At 38.9% G+C, this 24,934-nt stretch overlaps 1 protein-coding gene across 17 annotated transcripts in view; it reads right to left on the bottom strand.

The window, feature by feature from the left end:
- Nucleotides 1-17,973, bottom strand: part of ncam1a (neural cell adhesion molecule 1a) — a 246,876-nt gene extending 228,903 nt beyond the window's left edge. For 5 of the 17 annotated variants that reach the window (XM_044221768.1, XM_044221767.1, XM_044221766.1 and 2 more), the window contains exon 1: nucleotides 17,713-17,971. In XM_044221768.1, the coding sequence (XP_044077703.1) occupies nucleotides 17,713-17,764 (52 nt within the window). In that variant the 5' untranslated portion in view covers nucleotides 17,765-17,971. Of the gene's footprint in view, nucleotides 1-17,712 lie in introns of all 17 variants that reach the window. The other 12 variants (XM_044221773.1, XM_044221769.1, XM_044221772.1 and 9 more) reach the window with 5 other exon arrangements.
- Nucleotides 17,974-24,934: the final 6,961 nt, after the last annotated feature.

The raw sequence follows: 24,934 nt of genomic DNA on the forward strand, positions 1-24,934 counted from the left end.
CATAAAACTCATCCATTCAGACTTTCTGGTCCGCTCGTGTCAGACGATGTTTTAGCCAGCACCTTTCTTTTATGAAAAAAACTGAAATCTTATAAAAAGTTCTTTCCCTCCACTCTGTTGGTTGGAGAATCCCTTGAGCCACTGATCGAACTGCAATCTCCCTGTTCAAACACAGCTGCATCAATGGGCTTTTATCACACCGCACCCCCCCTGGATACAAAGATATGCACAGCTGCTGCTCTGTTGCCCAGAAACTGAATGTCATTTCAGGAATACCCCCCATTCCACAAACAGGATAGTGTTACATACAGGAAGCACTGCAAATGGCCCAAGCTTCCAAACTAGATTTTCCCATTTCAGTCTGAGCACTCTATACTGCTCCCATGCACCAATTTTTTGAGGCCCATCTCTCTAATGAGAGTTTAGATGTCGTTGAAATTGTGAAGATAGGATGAAAAGAATCACATAATTGCACCTTTCCTAAAGGAGGACCTCGCTGTTATTGAGTTTTCCGTATCACTTTTCCATCACTGGAGACTGACCTAAACTTCTGTTCAATCAATGTATACCATGTTATAAGCTCTGTAATTTAAAATCACATCATTGGATGCAGCTCATTTAGTTTGAGAGTCTTACCAAGAATCCTGCTAACAGACATTTGTGTCAATCTGAAGCCAAAAAGCACTCCAGAAAATGCATCTGCAGGTTGTTTGTTTAGCAAAATGTCTTTCTTGCTCCTTTCAAGCCCACAATTTGAAAAAAGAATTCCAAAGATTGGGCTGTGAACATCAATTTTTTATTTTTACATTTTTAGGATCATGAATAAATATGAACATTTTAACATTATGAAACAATGTATGCAATACATGATTTTATTAGGGGAAAACATAAAAGTCATGCCATATGAAATGGCCTAAGGAAAAATACAACTTCAGTGTGGTAACTTTATTAGGGTATTCATTAGCACTGAACATCGTTTTTTCAACCCCATGCTCTATTAGTAGGCCCTGAATGTAATTTAACCTTGTTTTGTACAAAGCAAATCAAGACAGGAAGACAGCAGTGATAAAAACAATTCGACCATACGGGTGTTCATGAATCATGTAATTTTCCTCTTTCTTCTGCAAATACAGTGCAAAGTTTCATGGCTGGCTCAAAAACTAGAGCAATTAACAGGAGGTGAAATAAGCAAGTTAAAGCAAAGAAACCATTAATTTATTTGAAACTAACACAAACAACTAAAAATGTCAGAATATTATGAGTTGTGGCAGTCAGTGAATCACTAGTGTTCATGAATGATAGAATAGTGAGTGAAGTGTTGTATGTATGTGTGTAGTGTTGCGCTCATAGTACTGGGAACACCGAGCCCAGGTGTTCCCAATAAATGATGACCTGACCACACCTAATTGGGATCTGCAACACAAAACATAGACAAAGACAAGCAGCCTGTCCAGCAGCCAAAAGAGACAGGGCCGTCACAAAAGAGACTGCCATTCTGGGTCCTTTAAAGCACATGCAAACGTTATAAATAAATGCAGGAGGGTTGCTGGGGTTCTCCCTTATTAACCTGACAGATATTTTATATTCTGTACAGTTTGAGGCTTTTCTGCAAGAGGGAGCTGGCATTTAAGGCCCTCCAGAGGCACTAAAGCCATTGGGCTAGTAAGAAGAGCCATATCCGTGAATGAACTAATTAAGCTCTTCAATGTCCTCGGCAAAATGGTGCCCTGAGATTGTTCTCTGCAATAGCAGTAATGAGAAAGAGAGGGACAGAAGGGTGAAAACATGGGAGAGAAAAAAATGAGGGTGGGGGGGTCTAGACCTCATACTCAAATGCATAAGGAGCGTGTACTGTTCAGAAAAGAAAGATTAGCAAAGAGGCAGTGGAGGCAGGATTTCAAACTCTTTCTCTTCGTGTCCTGGGCGAGTGAATGCAAGGTCCGTATTTTCTCGTCTTTGTTTTTCTACCCTTGGTTGCGGCAAGGCTCATTAAAGTCCATAAACAATGTGAGATGTGCTCTCTAATGAGCAAATGCTTCTGTAAAAGGGCTCTGTCCTTGGGAAGCTGGCCATGTCAGCTAAAACTGTATCCAAACCCAGTCTCATGCATCTCAGGACTAACAACCAGGCCATTCTTACAGGCTCGTTTGTGTCCTCAATCTCCTCATTTTCATTGTTCTCTCATTTTCTGTACTCTACTTCCCATGGAAATTATCATTCCCTTTACCTCCTGACAGGGAGAGCAGAGTCATTTCAGGTATCCTTTGCTCTGTGAAAATCTGACACAGTGATTAATGAAGATTTGAGACTTCCCTCTCTGCTCCTTTAGGGTTGCATCCAAGGGAGTGGGAGTTGACCAAGTCCCAGGAGGTGTCTATGGCACAGGGTGGCTAACTAAGTGATCTGCTTGGCCGGCTACAGAGCGCAGTGGAGCTAAATGAAACAACACAGTCAAAAAACAACAGTGGGCTTTCACTGTGTTAGCAGACTATAACAGAGTATGCTGTCTTTGAGATAGAGAGAAAAACATTGCAGCGAAACAAACAGTGGAAAATGGGAGCATGATGTGGCATTTTGAGTTGCTCTTTCATGCTGACAGTGGGTCAGACACTGATAAGTGATCTACCTATGGCTCACTAGTCACAGTGATTCTGAATAATGATAGCAGCAACTGTGAGATAAATCATCATTATTCCACAGATATAAAATAATACTGTAACATTTCCCACAAATGAGTGTACAAATAAGCTACGTATACAATTATATTATTAATGCAATTATTAATATTGATGTCTTATTCAAAGAAAAGTTGGATATTCCACTAAAGAGGCAAATGATATGAAACAAATTAAACGGTTAGAGACTAGAAGTTTAAAGCCCTGCTAGGAGCCGCTAGAGGCTACAAAGTTCATTACACCCATATTATGAAAGTATCATAAAGTATCTTAGAGCCTTGCTATTAGGGCTACAGTTGTATTAATCTTGAGGGTGCCGTTGGAGGAAAGGCTGTAGGATAATAAATGTCCAAAGTGTTCTCCGAGTCTCCAACACGTTTGGACATTCATGAAATTTCATGGCAGTCCGTCTATAAGATATATTTAGAGCAAAAGTCTCTAGACAAAGCTCATCCTATCGAGGGGAAGAATAAGCTCAGTAAATTTCATGGTAATCTGCAAATTTGAAATCAATAGTTATTTTGTGGAAATGTAAGTGGAAATTTTGACTTGATGTGGGTGCTAGAAAAAACTAAAACATCAGAAATCATCCTTAGAGGACCTATCCAGACCACAGTTCACGACAATGTCTAGGTATCTTGGTCATCATCAAAGTGTTCGACAGACAGAACAAAAAGCATCCCTGTCCTTAAAACATAGCTTTTGCTTTCATGCAGGCCCAGAAAGATGAAGACTCTTTTATACGGCTAGCTCTTTGTCTGAGCTAAGCAATAACTCAGCAAACACAATTATTGCATTGCTTAAAAAAAAAGTAGTCAATCTTGATTGATGTCTACCAACTTGGCCAAGATACACATGCTCCAAACCCATTAAAACCCAAGCAAGGCAACATCTGGTCACAGATCCACTTCATATCAGCATGATAGAGACAAAAATGTTTTTTTCTTTTTTTCAGAGGCAAGTACATGCTCTCTGAATATGTTATTAGTAAAACAGTGAAGATATGCCTCTTGATAACCATATTCTAGTTATGTCTCCCAATGGAGACATTTCCAAGTGGTGAACTTCATTGAAGATATTCTTCCTCTTCCTGCTTTGCTGTTAATGCCATCTCTGGAGACATTGGCACATTGTACTTAACACATACGACACACAAATGCTGGGTATGTTATGTAAATTCCCCAAATATAGTTAAATATTGAGGCAGGAATGGGAAAGAAAATGATGAAAAAACCTAGGATGATGAAAAAACCTAGGATATCCTATCCTAATGTCCACTGAAATTGGACAATTCGGCAAGACCCCAGATTGCATTTAATAATGACGACTGTTTTGAATGTTCTATGGCAACGTTTTTTTGACTAATTTCTTCCTCCAATATCAGCACATGGTAATTGCAGCATGGTCCAAGTTTGGTTAAGGCTAGGCAACAAAACCATGAGAAAAATCATGAGATCATGAGACAGGACCTGACCCTCAGATCCATGCCCTTACCCTCAATCTCACTACTTAAAGAGAGACACTTCCTGCATTGGGACTGAACTTTGGCATTTCACATAAATCAAATTTGCAGAATCATCCAATATGAACATAATTCCAGGATATACTGGGATGCGCACCTTAATCTATTCTACAGCACTGTATGTCGGTATATGTGACAATATTTTCTTACTTCTGTCAGGCGTACTTAAAAAAAAGCTGGATATTTCAATACCAGTGAAGTATCTAATCACACTGTGACACCCTGAGACACTTTATTCTGTCTACATGTCCTCTTTATGTCAAGAGACTGTCAAGAGTGTCAAATGGACAGGCCTATAATAAATAAACCTATACTGACAGTTATTTCTAGTAAACAAGTGGAATTATCTCTCCCCACCGGCATGTTGTTTGCTTTTTTCTTAGAAAAGTAAGTTCTGAAAGTTAAATTCGAAACCATGGCTTCCTACGATGAATGTTTTTACAATGTGTGAATCTAATAAACATATTAAACAGCTACTCAAGACTATATATTCAATATAGTCTTTTGTTGCACAGATTCAGTGCAGTGTCATTGAGGTGAGAGTGCCACTGAGGCATGCCAAGCACATTACAAGTGTTTGAGCCGGAGCCTTTGGGCAGCAGTCCCTGAGGCCTCGGTTGGCTCTGGTAAAAAGGCAGAGCCCTCGACCCATCTAGCTAATATCAGTCCTGTGCTGCATGACATGCACCCTTTGACCTTGAAATGTAAACATATTTTATCTTTCTGGTGTTCAGACAGCACACTGGTCTTCATTTGACATTTACCTCCCAATCGGTCATAAAAGATAGTTAGAATGAAGTAAAACTAATAAAACAGCCTCATTAAAAGTCGAACTTGTAATATATACATATGAATACATCAAACATTTTAGGTAAGGTTTTGACATTGTAACTTTAATATAATTGTCTGAATATTTTAATCTTCAGGCTTCATGAAAATATGAAGGCAAGAAAGCATAAAAACACCTTTTTAAAGATTTTTCTTCCTCATTTAAACCAAAAGTTAGACGTGCCTATACTCTGGTCTTGTTCCTTGGCAGGGGGTGAAAGTGCACGCTGCTGGCATGAAATTAAAAATTTAAAAGTCTTCAGAAAGCTTAGTTGGTAGTTTATTGATTGGTTAAACATTTTCAAAAGAGTGCATTATTGGCCAAAATGCAATGATAACATAAGGCAATAAGTGAAGGCTGCAGATTTGCAGTATTTCAAATTCACATGCCAGGGATTTACATTTAAATTTTGAGCATTTACAGTAAGTCATGCAGCACAAACACTGCAAGCTGCCAAATAATATGAAGAAGAAGCTACAGAACATCTGTGCCAAGACAGGAGTGCCAAAAAAAACTAAGAGCGTTTTTTTTTAAATCACCTGTCAACATTCATGCATCAACAGAACAAATTCTGTCCTCCAACCAGTGCAAAAGGTCTTATGGTATCCATTTACATGTGCAGGCATAATTTCTGAACTGTCAATATAGCAAAATAATTATACAACTTTGCAGTTACAGTGGCTCATTAAAGCAACAGAGCAGCACATTATGCAGAAAAGCCTCACAGATAAAATGAGACAGCTGTCAGTCAGGAGAGCGGCTATTCATTCCAGAGACATAATCAGGCCACGATATACAAGCAAAAACTTAGCTTCTTCTACAGCAGTCAGTTTACCAGCTGAACGTCACAGCCTTGTCTTATTTTTAGACATAATTTTGTGAGGAAAAACAAAAAAAATGCACATCACACAGGCTTCATTCAAGGCAAAGATCTCTCTTTTCAGGACATCTGAGGTTTCATTCAACTCATGCGAATGTATTTAATTTAATAACAAGAACAGTAAAAAAAGAAGAAAAGCTATAGATGCTGGCCAGTCTTCACATTACAGATCTAAGACATTGCTTAGAATTCCTAAGTAGTAAGAAAACTGAATAATGTGGAATCATACTTTACAACACTATCATTTTTTAAATTAAATCAAGGTACGAAGGACTAAAAAACATCTATCCATGTCCAACACGAATACTGGTCTCAGTGAGCTATATAACATGAAACGGGGCTCCAGCAACAGAAAGGGAAACAATGAATCCAGCAGTTGAAGTGCCCTGCCGACCCAGTGGTTCCTCCTTGACGACACTTTGCATTGTGTCCCGCCTGCCTCTCATCCTCCACCCCTCCTGCCGCCCTCTACCTTTGTCTGCCTCCTCGGCTCACAGTGAGCTACTCATGGGGCTTTTCGTCAGGAGCGGCTCTTCGACAATGTTGTTAGTGTGAAAGCCTAATAAATTACAGACCTCTCCTGATCTCATCAAATGCAGCAGCCTGACCATAAACACATAATGGAAAAGACCCTCTTAGAGGGGTTTGTGTTGGGTCAAACTGGGGTGATTGTCTTCAAATGTTCACATGAAATAGGGTGTGCTTTCTTAATGCTAAAAACATAAAGCATTCAAAAGAAAGAGGTCAAATCCTTTTTTTATGCATTACATTTGTATTTGCCATGCATTTACAGTGTCAGACTCTGTCAAAAGAGAGACCTTGTTAGCAGTTATCCATTTATCCAACTACAGACATATGGTGAAAAATATTGGCGTAGAAATCCCACAGTTTAGGGGATATTTTGAAATAAGGCTTTTGGAATTAAACTATTATATTCCACATGTTGTACTTAACAGACTGAAAACAAGCCAGTCACAGTATGTTAGCCATTGTACAATTCCTCTTTTATTGTAAAAGCATGTTATACAATTACGCCTCAATAATAAAATAGGACTTGTACCTACTCTGAGTGGCTGATGGTCAATCTATCATGTACACAGGAGCACATAGGAGGACACGTGTAAAGTATTCTATTTTTGTATTCATCTGTGCTTTTTAATTAATTGGATACCAAATTAAATTACTTTAACGCTATCTAAACCCCCACCCCTTTTATTGTGAAGGTCAGAGGTCCATATTGAAAGTCTCCTCATGAATTCATCTTGACTGCACACTCCTCCAAATATATATATATTTTTTTACAGTTTATCTGTTCACATGGATTGCCAAACTGAATGCACAGCATATGAATCTGTGAACACAAATAAGAAAATTAATAATGTATCTGTAATAACATGCTTGGTGTAGTAATCCTTTCAGTGATTTGGTTTACCAATCCATTAGCACAGATCTCTGCATCAATATTTTTTTCTACCATATGACACCCAAGAGGCTCCATACAATACAACTCAATTATTAAGAAGTAGCTAATATTGTAGATTAGATTTTTAATTTCAGAGTGACCTCATGCAGAATTGGCTGCAATTTTTGCGTTAAAAAGAAAATTGTGAATTTCTATTTCTTAGGCTATCATTTGAAAGGGTTCAAAATACAATACCTGAGTTTCAGTATCAAAACAATATTTTTTTGTTACCTAAGTTTAGAGAATATAATGTTTTAACCCTTTTTTCACCCACAATATTCTACACTGCTTCATGCATAAATATTAAATAAAAAACTCAAGACTGTAATAAAATATATTCTAAAATTACAAAGTTGCCTGATTTAGATCAGGGACTTGCATAAGTTAACATGCCTAAGAATCTGACCAAACATGTGATGCCAACTTTAAATCCTTGACACTTATTGGTACTCGATCTCAAAAAAGTTTTGAGGTTTGATGCCCAGCCCTACAGGTGTTAAATGTATTCACTTTGTTTGTGTTATGGCAACAGCCACTCCCTCTCAGCACCTAGATGATGTTATCCTGCAACCACCTGCTACCAACCCAACACAAAAACACCATTTATTTTGATCAGTCTGACCTCATCAATGTTTACATGTGATTTCCATATTGGCAGCAGCAGCGGGGCTCTGGTTATACGCAACTCCAGTATTAGATTGTGGGCAGAATTTTACCAGTTAATTAAATTATATTTGACACACCATTTGATCAAACGGTCCACAGAGTCTGCATCCGCTGTCAAATCAAAAGCTCCTAGATGTGTCTCTGTGTTTCCTCTTGTTTCCATAGCATTACCTCACAGCAGTTTTCTCAGCAATATACAAAGGCACATACACATTCACTGTGTTATAATTGCGAAGACTGCACCTCTGCTTTCTTTAAACAGTTCAGTGCAACAAGAAACCAAAGTGTATAATTTCTGTTTGAAGTGATTAAGCTGTTTTTCCACAAGACCATTACCTGGAAACACAAACCTAATATTCTTTTATTTTACCACAAAATGAAACATTTTATGAAGTTACTAGATAATGTTTTTTTCTTTCCAGCTGAATACGCTAGTTGGTCTTGAGTCTGCCGTTTCTGTACACACAGCCATTTGAATGCACAGCAAGGCTGTTTAAAAAAAGAACTCCACAAGTCTTGAATAAGAATTGTGAACTCAGCTTCCACATAACTTACAGTGGCCACATTTTCATTAAGATTAGACGAAACCTACAGGCAGGATATAAAATATCTGAGACTATGCAACTTAGGAAAACTGTTTGAGTTTGTGCCACCTGAGCTTGTGGACAATATTCAGTGAAATAAGAGATTCTGGACTTTTGCTGGCATGGTCTGAAAACACCACGGAGCCACAGAGGATGACAATGAGGATATGCTCACTGACAAATGTGCCAATATAGAAAGTAAACAAGTCCACAGAATGCTACACATGCTGCACATCTTGCCTTGTTCCTATCTCTCAGAAGACGCACTTTTTTCTTTGTTCTTGACAAAAAGGCTGCGGCGGCTTGGCACCTGAGGAAGCCAGCCAATCACAGAGTCCTATGAGCTAACTGCTATTACTAGGCATTACATCATGATGGTGAGTCACTCCCTGGGATTAAGAGACAGTAAAACACATGCCCAAATACACTATGGCCTTGCCTCTCCATGACAGCTCAGCCAAGGTAAAGTGAGAGGACAGATGTCTGATTATAGGAAACACACAGGAAGTCTGGTCTGTCTTTGTGCTCATAATGTGCATTGCACAAATACTGTTTATCACTGAGGAAAGAATAATCCTCAAGTTAGTCTCTGAGCTGCAGCAGTTAAATTGTGTCAGACAACTTTAGCTCAGGTAAACTGTCAGTGCCAAGACATCCCAGCAAGTGATACTGAAAGGATGCTGAATTTATAAGATGGACCGGCAATGTATGTATGTGCTAACAAGGGTTGGGCGATATCTACCGAATTGGCATACGACGATGTACACAGTGAAACATCACGATGGACGATGATATTGTTGTGTGTGTGTGTGTGTGTGTGTGTGTGTGTGTGTGTGTGTGTGTGTGTGTGTGTGTGTGTGTGTGTGTAAAAAGGTGAACTGAAAGAGTATGGTTAGGGCAACAATATCTGTTCAATTAGGATTCAGTGATGCCAAAGCACGTAAAGATATTTGTATACCAGTCTCTGCTGTTTGCCATGCAGTTTGCCTTCATGTAGTTTGTGTTTACTTGCTGCACATGCCATCTTTTCAAGTCGGTATAAGCAGCATGGGTGTGCTCAAAACAACAAGGAAGGCCATACTGGCGTCAATGACGACAAAGTGTGTCATTTTGACGCAGTGACCTCAGGTTAATATGGACATTAAAATCACTTTTTGTGTTAAAAAAAAGAGATGAGGCTAGTTAAGATAATGGCATGATGGAACAGGCCGCACAGAAAAATAATAACAATCACGCAAAACAAAAAGGACAGAGAGAAAAGAAGAAAATATTTCAAAAACAGAGACACAATTACAATGAATTGTGTGGAAAAAACATCCCTGCATGCATCTTAAATGAGCTACAATTATCCCCGTAGACACCAGGTGTACAAGAAAATGAGCTGCCTCTCCAGGTGGTTTGAAAAGCAGGATTTCAGAGCAGAAAATCCTCCCCGAATTCAAGACAAATACAGCAGGTGTGATATCAGCTAGGCTGCGGAAATCCTGGCTCCACTGCCTTAGACTGTCCTGTACTTTTACTTCAATGAGTCCCTAAGCTGCAGCACTAGTGAAGTAGCCAAAAATAAATTACAAAAAAACTACAGAATTGGCACTCTCCATCTCAGTATGAACTATGAACATCAAGGAAGAGCTGGAGTGACAATTATGTTACCCAGCATGTCAGTGTTACTGATGCACACCAAAGACGGATAATGAAGTACATATTAAGTCTACAGGTTACTGATGGAGTTATGGTGACTAAAATAAAAAAAATAATAATAAATTCATGCAGTCCTTACGAATAATAAACACATCTGAAACCAAATGCCACTGGGGAAAGTGGCAATATGACCATGAGTCACATTTGTCTACTCTTTTCCCCAGGTAAACCATGGGGTACTACAGTGCAGCAGAACTGAGCATATCTAATTGGGGGTAAAGGCGAAAAAAAAAATCTTATTTTTAAGGTGATATTGGACCCATTGTTCTAAACGGCCTAAACATCTTACAAACGGACAGCAGGGTGGACAGTGGACACACAAGCAGTTCTGTTTATACTACATTGGGTGTGTGCATAGGCTAAAGTGTTCACATGTGGTGTTGGCACATATAAGTCCAGGCTATAATTGTGGACATACCTTGTCATGGGCCAAGATGGTTGACAAAAGGGACATTATGACCTGGTGGTAGCACTACAGGAAAAGTCAGGGGATCACAAGAATCATTGACTTTTCACACATCAGTATGGCATGATGCCTGTAGTACACACCAGACGTGCAATACAGAGAAGTAGTCAAGGTACAGTAGCTGGTATGTGCCAAACCAGGAAGTAAATTTGATAAAAACTTTTCTGCGTGTAATAAGCAGCTGGCATGTGGGACCCTTTAGTCTTGTTTTAATATATTGTACTTCCTGCAAATTTCAACAGTCTCTCATACAAAACTGCAGAACTTAGCCACATATCATTTTACATTACTAACCATTTAACCATTTACAATACTAACCATTTAACCACTTAAGTGTATGCTTAAGAGTTGAAGCACCAACATCCAAAATCTCTTAGATACACATGGATGATATTGCTGTCTTTTCTCATCACTTGAAGGCTTAGTTGAACAAAGGGACAATCAAGCAAAACCTCCTACTCGCTGCACTTGTGACTGGTGAAAGAAAGACTGCCAGTAATCCATCATTAAGAATAAAAATCATTCTGTGCTGTCATGCATATGTGTGATCCCAAGTATGTGTATCCAATTTTTAAAACGATTTTGTGGTGTGGTTGAACCAGTTGAACTGTTCAGTAAAGGAATGTAAAAACATCACTTTTTTCAATTGAGTATTAACACAAGACAACTCAGAAGTGTCTGACTTTCACAGACAGAGACGCCATCTGTTCACCAGTGCCAGTCCTAGGGGAAGTAAGTTAGAATAGTGACAGACTATAAATAACACTGGGCCCCATGCTGACAATAAAGAAAACTGGAACATCGATACAAACAGTATCTATTCCAAATAAAATCGGTGCTTGTAGTTCTCCAGGCAGTTCAAGGAGGACAGGGACATCATGCTGGGATTCTGTTACACAGTAAAGTAGTCCATCGTCACCTTGGGCACCCTCACCAGACTTGGCCGCCTCACATAAACAGAGCTCAGAAAAAAAAAAAAAATGCAGGGAGCTACATGCCAAAGCAGCACAGATCATCAGTGCTGATGTAGAAAACCTGGCGAGGTTAGGCTAAAGGACTCTACTGAAGGAAGGACTCTGTGTCACTGCAAACGACTGACCATCCACCATCACCTACCATATTCTCCATGAGCAGCATGGCTATTAGCCTTAAGACACCAGCAGCCTCAAAAACTGTTTTGAATCAGAACCACTCCCTCAGAGATGGGATTTTACCTTGCTGAATGTGATCTTAGGGCACTTTCACATCAAGCACGGTGTATCTGAATCCATTATAAGCTCATACCAGTTCACCCCGCTGTCTTCTTTGAAGAGAACTGAAGAGTTATTTAGTATATAGGCCAATGCAATTCAACCAGGGAAAGTGACCAGAACATGGAGGGTCGGAGACAAGCTTACAGTAAATTTGGCAATTTCTACATGTGAATTGTACTTGTAAATTTGAATGGACAGACTAGCAGAGAATGAAAAGACTGCAAGCCCATTATGCTTACCTTCAATTACAAAGGCTGAAAGCTAAAGTCAAACTCGTTTTGATCATGACAGATTACTAAAAGCTACTAAAACTCTGACCAAAAATGACTGTGATACAACAGAGTGATATTTTTAGAAGACAGTACACTTTTGCTATTTAATATGATCAACAGAGTGGAGAGTTTTTCCTCTATGTTAAATGATCTAGTTGATACACATTATTTTCAGATGGGCCACTACCAACTAGGTTGGTAGCTGTCGAGTTTAAATGACAGTAACTTATAAGCACATCATAAAATAGACAAGATTGTTATTATGTTTAATACTACGTAACTATGTAAACTGTGGTATGAAGATTGACGGTTATCATATAATGTACATTTGCTTACCTACGATATTGAATTCTACATTCTAAATTCCCACTGAAAATACAGTTTTCAGTTTTAATGTTCTGGGAACATGAATATAATGCAAACCATCAAAGTGTGTTGTTTTACCAATTGTGCAGCTAGGTACACATTGTATGTACAGTAATGCTGTGCTGATAAAGACAAAAAACCTCATACAAGTGTTGGGGTTGGGGGAGGGGGGAGTCCCCATTCTGCATGACAAGCCCATCTCCTTCTTTCAGTTTTTTTTTCTTCTTCATTTCCCCCCCCCCCCCACATTCAATTCTCTATAGGACGCCTTCATTGCTCACACAATTCAAATCACTCATGGTCCCTATTCATGCACTGATTAATATGCAAAGACAGCCCATGCTCATCTAACAGTCAGTGGAGAAGAAATATAACAGCCAGCCGAGTCATTTTGAACTTATCTGCACTTTTTGATTCAGTATGAAGAAGCACTGTGAGATGACATGCATTCATGGATAACTAATAAAAATCGATTGCCTTAAACTATGTTTCCTTCGCTAAGAATTTTGATGTTTTATCTACAGATCTGCAAACAGCCACAAATGGCATTATGACTAGTCTATAATTATTTCTCTCTCTCTCTCTCTCTCTCTCTCTCTCTCGTTATAGATTCAGTATAAAACTAACAAATGTTGGAATTATAACTGAAAAACATTTCTAAAATGCCATACAACTATTTTGGGATTTGGTGGAAATTTAGGAATTATAATAAAATAAAATTTGGGGCATGTGGTACCAAATTTGGGGGCATTAAAACAAAACGGAGTGCATCTTAAAGCCGTAGTATCCTAATTGTTATGTACTTTTTATAACTGCACTCTTGATAACAGTACAGGAGTTTTGGTTTTTAGGTTATTTCAATTATTTCAATTATAATAAATTACAATTTGTTTGTTCTTTCTTTTGGGCATAGATGTATCAATCCTGTTTAGGGCCCTAAGCAGGCGTGAGCCGGTCCTGGTCCTGTCTTTGAAAAGGATTCATCAGTAGTATATTGACAAAGTATCATGTGCAATCACTATTCAATTCATTGGTTTTATCTGTGCATCCAATGCAGAGATACGTCCAGTGTGTGTTTAGTTTGGCTTACAGAGAGAATACAGTAACAGTAATATGTATACTTTTAAAGTTGTAAATATATTCATAGTTTTAAACAATACACAGACAAAAATGTCAGCGAGAAGAATAAGCACTAAATGTATATGGAAAAAGGGAGTAATGAATATACAGTAATGAATGAGGCTCATGTAAACTTCAGCAGCAACATAGAACTCATATCTGGCAAATCAACTACACTTGCAATTCTGACTCAATAAGAAGTAATTTTCTGATGCTGTCTTTTGCTTTTATAATAAGTATACAGTAGCAGTAGTATGCAGTATACGGCTGAATATGAGCTGAATCCAAAGGGGTACAGCTGTAATCTGAGCAGCTCCTGTGCTGTTGAGAATTTGATCAACATAAGCTGTAATAAATTGGTACAAAATGTGTACATGTCACTTTGAATGCAGTATGGATCTTGTTGCAACTACAGAGCGAAGTTCTGAAGATCCAGAATCTAGTTTTATTCAGAGCAGACTAAAAACGCCTTATAATTTTCCCTTGTTTGGCTGCTTTTTCCAGTTCCCCTAAGTCAAAAATAGCCTGTATTATTTTCATAGTGGCTTTGAACTCACCACAGCAGTTAAAGTCCCATATGTTAGCCATTTAGGAATTGTGTATTTTCTATCCCTCAAAACTTTTTCTTCTTTTTTGGGAGCAGCTCTATGCTCAATGCACGAAAACATTGTTTTAGATCTAGAGGATCATTAAATGAACTTCACAGTTCACTTTGTTTTAAGATTACAGATAACAGCACATGGATCTGCTTTGCTCGTGAACTCAGCATCTTGAGTTTCATAAAACTGAAATATGGAATGGCAGGTGCACAGCAGTAACCAGGTATTTAAACCAAAAGTAACATTTTAAAAAGACAAGTTGCCTTGGTGGGGTCTTGTTGTTTCAGATACTGATGAAACGAATAAATACAATTGGGGAAGTCCAGTTTGAGTAATAGATGCATGAGTTTGAAAGTTTGTCAGATACCAAAACACTGCACAGCGGTTTAGAATACCATGAGGAAGGATTTTACAACTCTGTAAAGTTATCACGAAAACAATAATTTTATCCTCCATCTCGGTGATCGCAAAGCAACAGTGACATTGCCTCAGTCACGTTAAAAAGTAATCGATATGGCCAGTATTTGATTAGCCAACACAGTGCGTTGCCGGATGACACTGTATTGCAGTGTGGCAAAAGTTGAGCCTGGTTTAAACTTTTCTGGCAGATGACCCAGCATTGATTTTTCTTTGCCAGAGCCCTCTGTATCAAGACTCCTGCTGTGCCAATGCAGTGGTCTCATTGAAATGAATGAGGAGGCTTCATCCCCCCCCCAAACGGTGCTAATGTCTGTCTGAATACAACTGACAGCACAGGACATAAAAACAGAAAAAGCTAGATCTAAAATCATATGGTCCAAATCATATTCAAGCATTAGCAGTCATCCAGTACCACTTCTGTGCAAACCTTACACCAGTAACTTCCCATACCTCACTTCCCATACCTCCAACAGTTAATCTGAGGTACTCTCATTTCCACTCTAGAATAGGTGTATTTAGGTCTAGTTTTGTTTCTCTGATTACCCTCCATAACCTTACACTCTTTCAGGTTGCAGAATGATGACCATGGATATGGTAGATCACTCCAATAACACCATGTCAGAACTGGTAATACATACTAGACTCAATTACTCTGGCTGCAGACAGACATAGACAAGAAAAGCCACTGTCTGTGTCTACTTCTAAAATCATATTCTATTTAATCCGGCCATTATTCAGTCATTTCGTGGTGTGGCTACCCAGCCTAATGTTTGTTACTAACCTCAAAATTTAATTATCACTGAACTGGAAATCAATAAATGTAATTAAATTGCTCAGCCTTCAAACTGTGTGATACTGTCATTACCCTTTTAATACCCCGGGCCTATCAAATAATGTGATCAATTTCTTTGAAATTCTTCCCCTATTGCAACAGGGCTAAGGCACAGTTGTCTAATTATCTCCCTCTTGGTTCCTTTCACTTTCCCTCCCATATGAGGTGCAGTGAATTGCGGGGGCGTCAGAATATTTCGACGGGATCATGAATCATATCGAATAAAATGAACATATCCCGAGTGTTCTTGGTACCACACCGCCCTCTACACCACTAACAGTGACAGGCTGACACTATGTTTGGGTGTAAAAGGTGCAAGAAATACTGGTGATTTGAAAATACCTCAAACATTCTGTAAAACTAAGAAAGGCTGCGTTTCATTAATGTGTACTAAAGTGCAATCAGTTCAGTTGTGTGTGTAGCAGAGGTTCGCAAATTATTGCCACAGACCTGCAAGTTGACATATTATGCCCACATAACCCATTAGATCCTTTTACTGACAAACGTTAGACTGAAGGCAAAAATAGGAAATGAATATAGAAACAGGAAACTACAGACCTGTAGAATATGGAGGAAGAATGCTGAAATCAGAACCCAAGGTTAGAATAATCATCCTTCTAATAGGGATCATAAAGACTACTAAATTCTAATAAATTAAAATATTATTAAATCAAACTATTCTTCACCTCTCCAAGGACCCCTGGGGGTCCTCAAACTCCACATGGAGCACACAGTTGCAGTCTAAAGAAAGAGGGGGCAGATGCAGGGAGGGAAGGAGGATGTGAGAAGCAGTAGAGGTGGGGGTTAAGGGGGAAAATGGGTCCCCTCCTGCCCTATATAACCATGGGAGCTCTGGCATTGGATCCTATTGTATACATTGAATGACTATTCAGTCGTCCTCAATGGATGACGAATTTCCCCCCCAACCAACCAACCAAATTAAAATCTACGATTAAAATCAGCCTGGGCCTGTATGTCAACATCATTTTGCGCCTAAAAACGTACCGCTCTATTAAGTTGGAAACTTCAGTGTCCTATTTGGCAAGATAGAAAAACAAAGGAAACAGAGGTTATGTCACATTCAGAAGGTCAAAGGCTGTCAACCTATATGATAAGACTGATGTTAAACTCTAAAATCCCACATTGACGCAGCCGCGCAAAATACTGTTTGTGTGCCAAATCGGAATGGTGGTCGCATCTAATCCATCCAACGAAAATAGTTTACGCGCGTGCTTATGATGAACAAAATTTTAATTTCATGCTTATAAAATGTCTTTAAAGCTGTTTTTAGTGGACTGAAACAAAGCATCCCCGCGAAGAGCGAGCGACGCTCCGAACAATCCTCGGTGCGTCACGGCTGACCCAGCAGAAGTGAGAAAGCCGAGGTTGACTTACGCACATGAACATATGGCGTTTAGTTTAGGATATTTGATATTATTTACGGTGGCTTACAAGCAGCCATAGAGAGTATAAGCAATATCTGCTGGGACCACAAAAGCATCCCTGCACTACCAGTCCTATAATCTCCGCCAGCATCCATAACCTTTACTCACACATATGAACTCACAAACCTAACTCGCATAAAAACGCAGCACGTGTGGATACATTTCATCGAAATGAGACAAAACTACAGTAGACTATGCCTTTACTCAGAGAGGACAGTAAGCCAACCGGACCTGTGATGGCATACTCCTCTGTATTGCGCGGAGATATTCAAATATGCACCGAGTCAAGCGGCTCCTGATAGGAAACTAGGAATAAAATATCCCGAAACTGGATAAAAAGGCTTCCCGGTTGGTATTTTGCGCGTTATTTGTCTCAGAGAGAGGTAGAACTCTCACTTTAGGTAAACTTTAGGTACAATCGTGGTGGATTTTGCACAGCCCCAGCTCCAACCTAACGCCACTGTCCGGAGTCAGTGACAAGGATGCCGCTGGCGGGACCAGAGGATGCTGCTCCAGACTCAACACCGCTCGGCCTGCATTCTACAGATTTTGCTTTGGCCACAGCCTTGGAATTAATCTCAACATAACCTAATATGAATAATAAATAACTCAGCTTCTTACCTGTACAGCCAATGAATAGCAATCCCCAGATGAGGTCCCTTATTTGAAGCATTGTAATGTGTCACAGATATTCTCCTTGATGAGCAGACGTACTTTAAACAAGCGAGGTGTCTCTACTGAGGGGGGGAAACAGATATGAGCCTTTCCAGGGACAACAACTGCTACCGGACGGAATTTTGGTCCTTGTCGCTACCCGTGTTCGTGGCACAATGAGTGACAAACAGCAGCCGTAGCACGCACTCACACACACACATGCACTCAATAGATACCAGCACGAATTACTCCGCCCGGTAGGCTATACCCCCACACACACACGCAGAGATACACACACCGCGGGGGCGGGCTGAGGTGAATGCGGTAACAAAGTAGTGCGCGGAGCTGCAAGTGTAGACAGCAGATGGTCGCCAGAGGCTCTAATTCGGATTACTGAGTTTACAAACGATATAACTGTGGTTTAGAAACACATAGAGCAACACACTTATTCTAAACTGAGAACTAATTAAAAGTGTGATTCAGATAAAAATAATTAAAAGAAAATGTTAATAATAATAAAAATAATAATAATAGGATGACTTTTTAAACCAACCTGAAGCCGAAGGCACATTTCCACATTTGTGGACAATAAAGATTATTATTATAATTATTATTAAATAAAGTATTTCAATTAGAAATCTTTAATCAGCCTATGGTGTTATTGCTGACTGACACCACCAAAGCATTTCTATTTATTGAATATGTGCAAAATGTGAGGCATATGTATTTGGATATCAAGGTAACATTTTAGTTTATGGGTCCATTATTTCCAAATAATTTCATTGAAGTTTCCTTAAAAGAACTATTTAATTTGGTATGGTACTAAATAGAGAAACTATAGCATGTTCTGAGTGTTCTTATTTTAGTTATATATATATATATATATATATATATATCCACTGTCCAGGGTGTACCCTGCCTAAGGCCCAAAGTCACTGGGATAGGCTCCAGTCACCCGCGACCCCTAACGGGACCAAGCGGTAGAAAATGGATGGATGGATGGATATATATATATATATCTGGCTCCTTCGCTGTAAATGCTCAACTATGTTCGCTAGTTGCTAACTTTGTCTGTCTGCTGTTTGGTGCTGGGCAGGTAGCATAGGCTACAGTATGTCTATCAGAGCTTTTTTGCTGAAACCAGCTGCCAGCTGCTGCTCAAGATGAGGTTGAGGTTCCAACACAAATTCCTTGTGAACTTTGTCAAAACTTGATACAGCTGTCAAAAACCCTTCAAGTAGCCTATTTATTTTTTGTGTGCTCCTGTACTTAATGTGAGCGTGTCCTTGTGTGCAACCTGCTCCTCATATGCTAGCAAGCTACGATCTCCAATCACATAGGCCTACCTACTGCCAGCAATCTGCTTTCTGAAAAAAAATGATTTCAGAAAAAACCCTTACAATGTATTTGCAATCTGCAAAAAACAGCACCACAGTATCATAAAATATGTCAGTGACACCACAAATCTATCTACTAAGGTGATGTGCTCTGATGGTAAAGTTATCGGCAGGAGCAGTCAACCTGAGACGAGTGCCACTAGTGTTAGCAGCTATCAGTACTCAAAAAGCACTGGCTCGCACTACTCTCAGTGCGTGAGGAAACCACTTGATTTGACTAACTCAGACTAATCAAGCCTCATATTACCTTCCGCTGAACTTTGAAACGCCTTCTACAGTGCAGTCCCTCTACAAAGATACTGCTTCACAGCCACTATGGTGAGGTGGAATAATTACATAGACCCAACTCTTCAGACGTACATGCAGCATGTGAGAGTTGTATAAATATAGACATTTTATATTAAGTAGATTGCACTATGAACTAAATCCAATCATCTTCAATGTGTAGCAGAAGCTTTTCTATTTAGGTCTTTTGCTACACTAAATAGAAACAGATATTTGCATTTGCCAACCTGGGTCACTTCTCTGCTGTTTGCTGTCCGCCGTTTGGTTCAGGGAATCCTGACTGGTTGTAGGGGAATGGCAAATGATAGGTCAGTTTTATTCTTTTAGGGACCATGAGCTCCAAACCTAAGATTTCTTTCCATTTTGTTTCACCTACTTAAAGTAACCCTTGAGTAAAATTTCTATACGAGCAGTATGTCATCTAAAAAAATTCAGACGCTTGTGTGTCGTTTTTTCCGTAGTAGCCATTCCTCACCTTTCCACCAGGTGCCCTCAGTGTGTTCCCCTGCCCTGCACACCTGCACTCCCTCATCAGCCCTCCCTGCTGCCTGCCTCAACATCTGCACCTCATTAACTGCTGGGAAAAGTTCCATGCTCTCTTCAACAAATTTGCTCTATCATTAGAAGCTACTAGTAAATTTGATTATTGATAATGGAGGTACATGTTTAAGATTGTAAGATGGTGTAATTTCAAATCATATTAAGCATTTTATAGCAGGGGCAAGAATTTCTCCAACATGGTAATTTGTATTTAAATCTGATTTGTAATTACCAAACTTTAGAGTAGCAGCTGATGAAATATACAGTTACAATGTAAAGGTGGTTTCTGATTTATTTCCTTAATGGCAATTACTGAAATAGCATGCTAAATCAGGCAGAATTCAGAAATTGAAAAACTAAAGCTAACTTATTTTGTCATTTGCAAAAGGGAAATGAGAAAACATACAACATTAGCTGGTAAACTAAAAACACCGGTTTAACTTAAACTAAAGTACAGCTAACAGTCAAATGCGCCGTCACAGTGAGCAGCTTCATTGAGTCATGTCTTCTGTTTAGTTTATGGACTGTATATTTGTTTCTAGTCTCTGGTAATCTCCAGACCCTTGACCAAAATTTAAAGTTAAGATCCTGCTAAAGTTCTTCAGCAGAGGTTGTTACTCGTTAGATTAGTATTAGCTTAGCTATACTTTAAAGTGATACTAAAATGTATCTTTTGAGTATCAGTCACCCTCTGGAAGGCTTGAAAGGTAACCTGTAATTGGCTATTACTCCTTTTATGGAGGGTTACCTAGCTTAAAGCTAACCAAAAAGTCAAAACAATTCATAGAAACCTCTCGAACCACTTCTGCAGCATAATCCAGTTCTCCTCTGTATGCAAAGTATGTTCCAAACACTCATTGTCGTTAAAGTACGACAGCTTCCATTTCAACCATCTTGATTCACAAGCAAGCATGTGCATTGGTTAGCATGAGAGCACCCAGCTTCTGCTCTTCCTCTGGTCAGGGGAACTGCTCTGCCATGGGGTGGAGTGACCAGTTTAAATCTGTGTTGTTGTGTCCTTTTGGCAAACAGTGGCCTTTTTTACAAATCCAGCAGACATGGAGCAACATTAGCATTCATTTGAAGTCCTGCTTCTGGCCACCTGACAAATATAAGTCCAATATTCACTCCACTTTTAGCTCTATTTTGGTTTCCACTAACTCTTGAGAAAAGAAAATATCTGGGTCTTTAGCTAAATGCTCCACTATGTTCACCAGCTAGTGCAATGTGCACTGGAGACTTCAAGTTTACACATGACACTTGTGTAAATTGCATACTGGACCACGATTGGCTTCCAAACTAGTTGTGATTTTACAAAATCCTGATCATACATACACGTTTTATTCTCAGATTTAAGGTGAGCACAGAAAAAAGTTCCCCCTTCAGCAGATGAATTTGAAAGCAGCCTTTTCAAACTCTGCACATACATCATTCTGCACAGTGAAGGTCAAATATCCAAGTGAAGTAACAATAAGCAAAACACATTTGAATGAGGGGGCTTTAACAGTGTTAAGAGTCCTTGGGAGGCAGAATCACAATTATAACAACTATAACTTCAACATTAAACTAACAGCTTACTCAACCACAAAAATAGAGACAAGCACTGCCCTACCTGGTGAAAATAAAACCAGTCTGAGTTTTACATTTCTTGTATAAGGGACATTTAACTGAAAACTGTTGTTGATTCTGTTCAGTCTGGGGTATAAAACTGAACCGGAGCCTTGAGGAAATCAGTCTCATCATATGGGTTTGAAGATATGCTTAAATCCACAGCCTAATTAGTGCACTTCCTCTAAAAATAGGGCACCATCTGCATTGTGATACCAAAGTCTCCTTGAACTAAAAAGTGCACAGTTTATCTCTACTTTAAAAATCCCTCAAAGGAGACTAAAAACAGCTGCAGCTTCTGTCTGTTAACATCAAAGATAACTACAGGAAGCAATCATTTAAACAGTTAAAATATGCAGTCTTAAATACAATGGAACAATATACCTGAGCCAGAACCCAGAACCCCCCCAATCATTTGTTTTTCTCAAACTCTTGATACTGTGTCATTGAATTGACAGATAATGCTAGTAGCTCTGCAATGGAGCAAGCAAAGTACATTTGATACTCAAAACCTGGGTTTATGGTGGAATTTTCCTTTAGCTTAGAATCTGAACAGCAAGGCATGGCAATCTAAGGGTTCAAAGGGTCTGGCGGCCAAGGGATTGTCCATTGTCCAGGTAGGAGCCAAACCTTAATATGGTAATAACTACTAGCTTAGAATTTTTTCTCTGCTTAACAGGAAGCCAGTGGAGTGAAGGCAATAATTTGGTGATGTGATGTTGTGGTGAGAGAATGACTTTTGACTTATGCTAGCAAGGAAAAAGTTCCAGAAGTCTAGTCAGAGGGGGAAAAAATTCCAGGTCACCAAAACCATTAAATCGTTAGATTATTAGCAATAATTCTGACACCAAGATTTCTGGCAGCAGGGATTGATTTCCCATAAGGGTGCCAAGAATACAATTTCAAAGCTGAACAATACAATTTCAGATTTGATCTTATTGTTGAAGAAAGTGTTGTGCCATCCAACAAATTTAATAGAATACTCCACTTGAAAATTAAATGCAAATTAATTACAAGTTTTTTTCCCCATTTGAGAGCAAAATGCATTATACATATCCCTAAACAAATTGGCAGTTAATCAAATTAGCTGCAACAAATTTATCAGTTTATCAGGGGCCAAGAAATATTCCGGAATAGGACTTGTGGTCAGTTTGCAGGACCCTAGGCAATATATTGAAGGGAAGTTAATTTAGAATCACATGTACTATAAACTATATGTTTTTGAGCCAGATGAGCTTTTAATGACAGAACAGAAAATACAATAGAACACCTTTGCCACTTTTAACCAAACAAGAAACCAAATGGAAATCTTGTTTGTACTGAACACTGACATGTATCAACATAACACCAAAAAAAACAAAAACAACCTAACAACTTCATGAATGAATGCATATGAATTTGAAGCAGAAAGAAGAGTTCTTCTTCTTGCCGAAATTCACATCGCACACGAATAACATTTTTCTTGGAATAAGGTCCTTGGAACTTTTATGATGAAAAATCTGGCCAAATGCACACGTTTTCACCTGTAATAGTCCTTGCACTGTTTGACACGTCACAGAAGTCATCCTTTCTCAACACCAATCCGCCTAAAGACTGTCAGTCACACATTCAAGGTGACACCCAGGTGGAGCAGTGTTCCATGCTTGGACTTTTTTCTTGCCATGATGAAACACTGCCCAGCTGTTTTAAAAAACACAGCATTGGAACCAGATAATACAGTTTAAATTATAGACACAACATGAGAGCAATTAATAGTAACTGATGACATTTCTAAGAGCTGATGGCCGCCAACACAATAGATACCTATTTAATCACAAATTCCTAACTGAGTTTCCTGTACCTAAAAAAGGTGTGTCCTTAAAAGATTTACATACCAAAAAATAAGTTAGAATCTAGTATATGTACTTGTACACTGTACAATCAGACAGCCTTCACTGGGGCCCATAGTATACGTCAGCCCCAGGGCCCCCTATGGGGGTTAATTTGGACTTGCCTCAGAAAGAAATCCATTCTAATCTTTAATGGCCCCTAATTACATGTGTGCAGCGTGTGTTCATTGCAGCAGTGCGATAAAGAAAACATGGTTTAACCATTTAATGCCATAATAAAGGACATTGTATTTTAAAGAGATTGTGACTTCAATTGCATTTGTTGCAAAGGTACATCCGTTTCTCACATGTATGTTATCAAGGAAGAACTATGTATGTATCAATTTACTGGATCAGTAAGGAGTTTTATAAAGCACTGCTCAAAAAGGTAACAGTGAACTTCAGTATCCTTGTAAAACCACTTAAGGATTCTGCGAAATATTAAAATTAATTGACTTGCATAACGCCAAGACTGGAAAAGCAGTTGAATGAGTGAATGAGCCCAAAACAAGCAATGAAACAACTCTAGAAGCAAAAGTAGTATCTACAGTAACAACAATATAATGGAGTGTCTGTCTTCTGACGGCAGTTCAGAAACATAAAATGAAAAGTCCCTGCTTGTGAACTTGCCAAAGAAAAACAATTACATTTCCCGCCACTTCATTCAGCTCATTGTATCATTCCTGTTCCTGGCCTTTTTTCTAGCGCCCTCCATGTCAGCAAAAAATGTTCTTCCAGGGCCTTTTATTAAAAAGGTTTTTAACCATACATGTATATGGTTCATGTGGCATTTCTTTAGGTAAATGAGCTGTTGTGCACAAGCACAGCAAGACAGAGGGTCCAGGATTCTGATTGCACACAAATGTGTGTATACTGTGCAAACATGAAAAAAATCAAAAACCTACAGAAACCCCAAACTTTAAGTTTGTTTACTAAATTATCTCTGCGAAAGTGCAGTCCAAATCCAACACCACAGAAATGACCATTTAACATACACATGTAATCAACTTCATTTAAAAATCCAGGTGGACACTTTGGCAACAGGACGCTAAAAACCAGGTCCTGAGCTCTATGGAGAAATAGGAGAAAAGGCTCAGTCAGAAAAAAAAGAAATTCCTTATTTTTATTATCTTAACAATGCTGAACATTTGGACCCAGTAAAATGGTTTGCCTTCAGCATAAGCATTTCGGTGTGCTACTGAAGTGTACTAATTCTTTACCACTCATTCATAGCCATGTTGAAGTGGAAAACAAAATGTTATTTTTAGTCATTTTGGAGAATGTCTTTATAAGAAACACACGGAAACTTGTGAAAATCAGGATGACACTATATAAATGAATGTGTACTGTACATATGTAGACATGGCTCTAACAAAATTATTTCTCTTGCCTTTGGTGGCATAGAGAAAAATACCTTAAAAACTGCAGCAGAATCAGGTCATCTAAGTGATTTAGCACTAGTTCTCAGAGGTGTTCAGTCAGACATTTGGT

This window comes from Siniperca chuatsi, linkage group LG14, assembly GCF_020085105.1.
Source record: "Siniperca chuatsi isolate FFG_IHB_CAS linkage group LG14, ASM2008510v1, whole genome shotgun sequence".
Classification (NCBI taxonomy): domain Eukaryota; kingdom Metazoa; phylum Chordata; class Actinopteri; order Centrarchiformes; family Sinipercidae; genus Siniperca; species Siniperca chuatsi.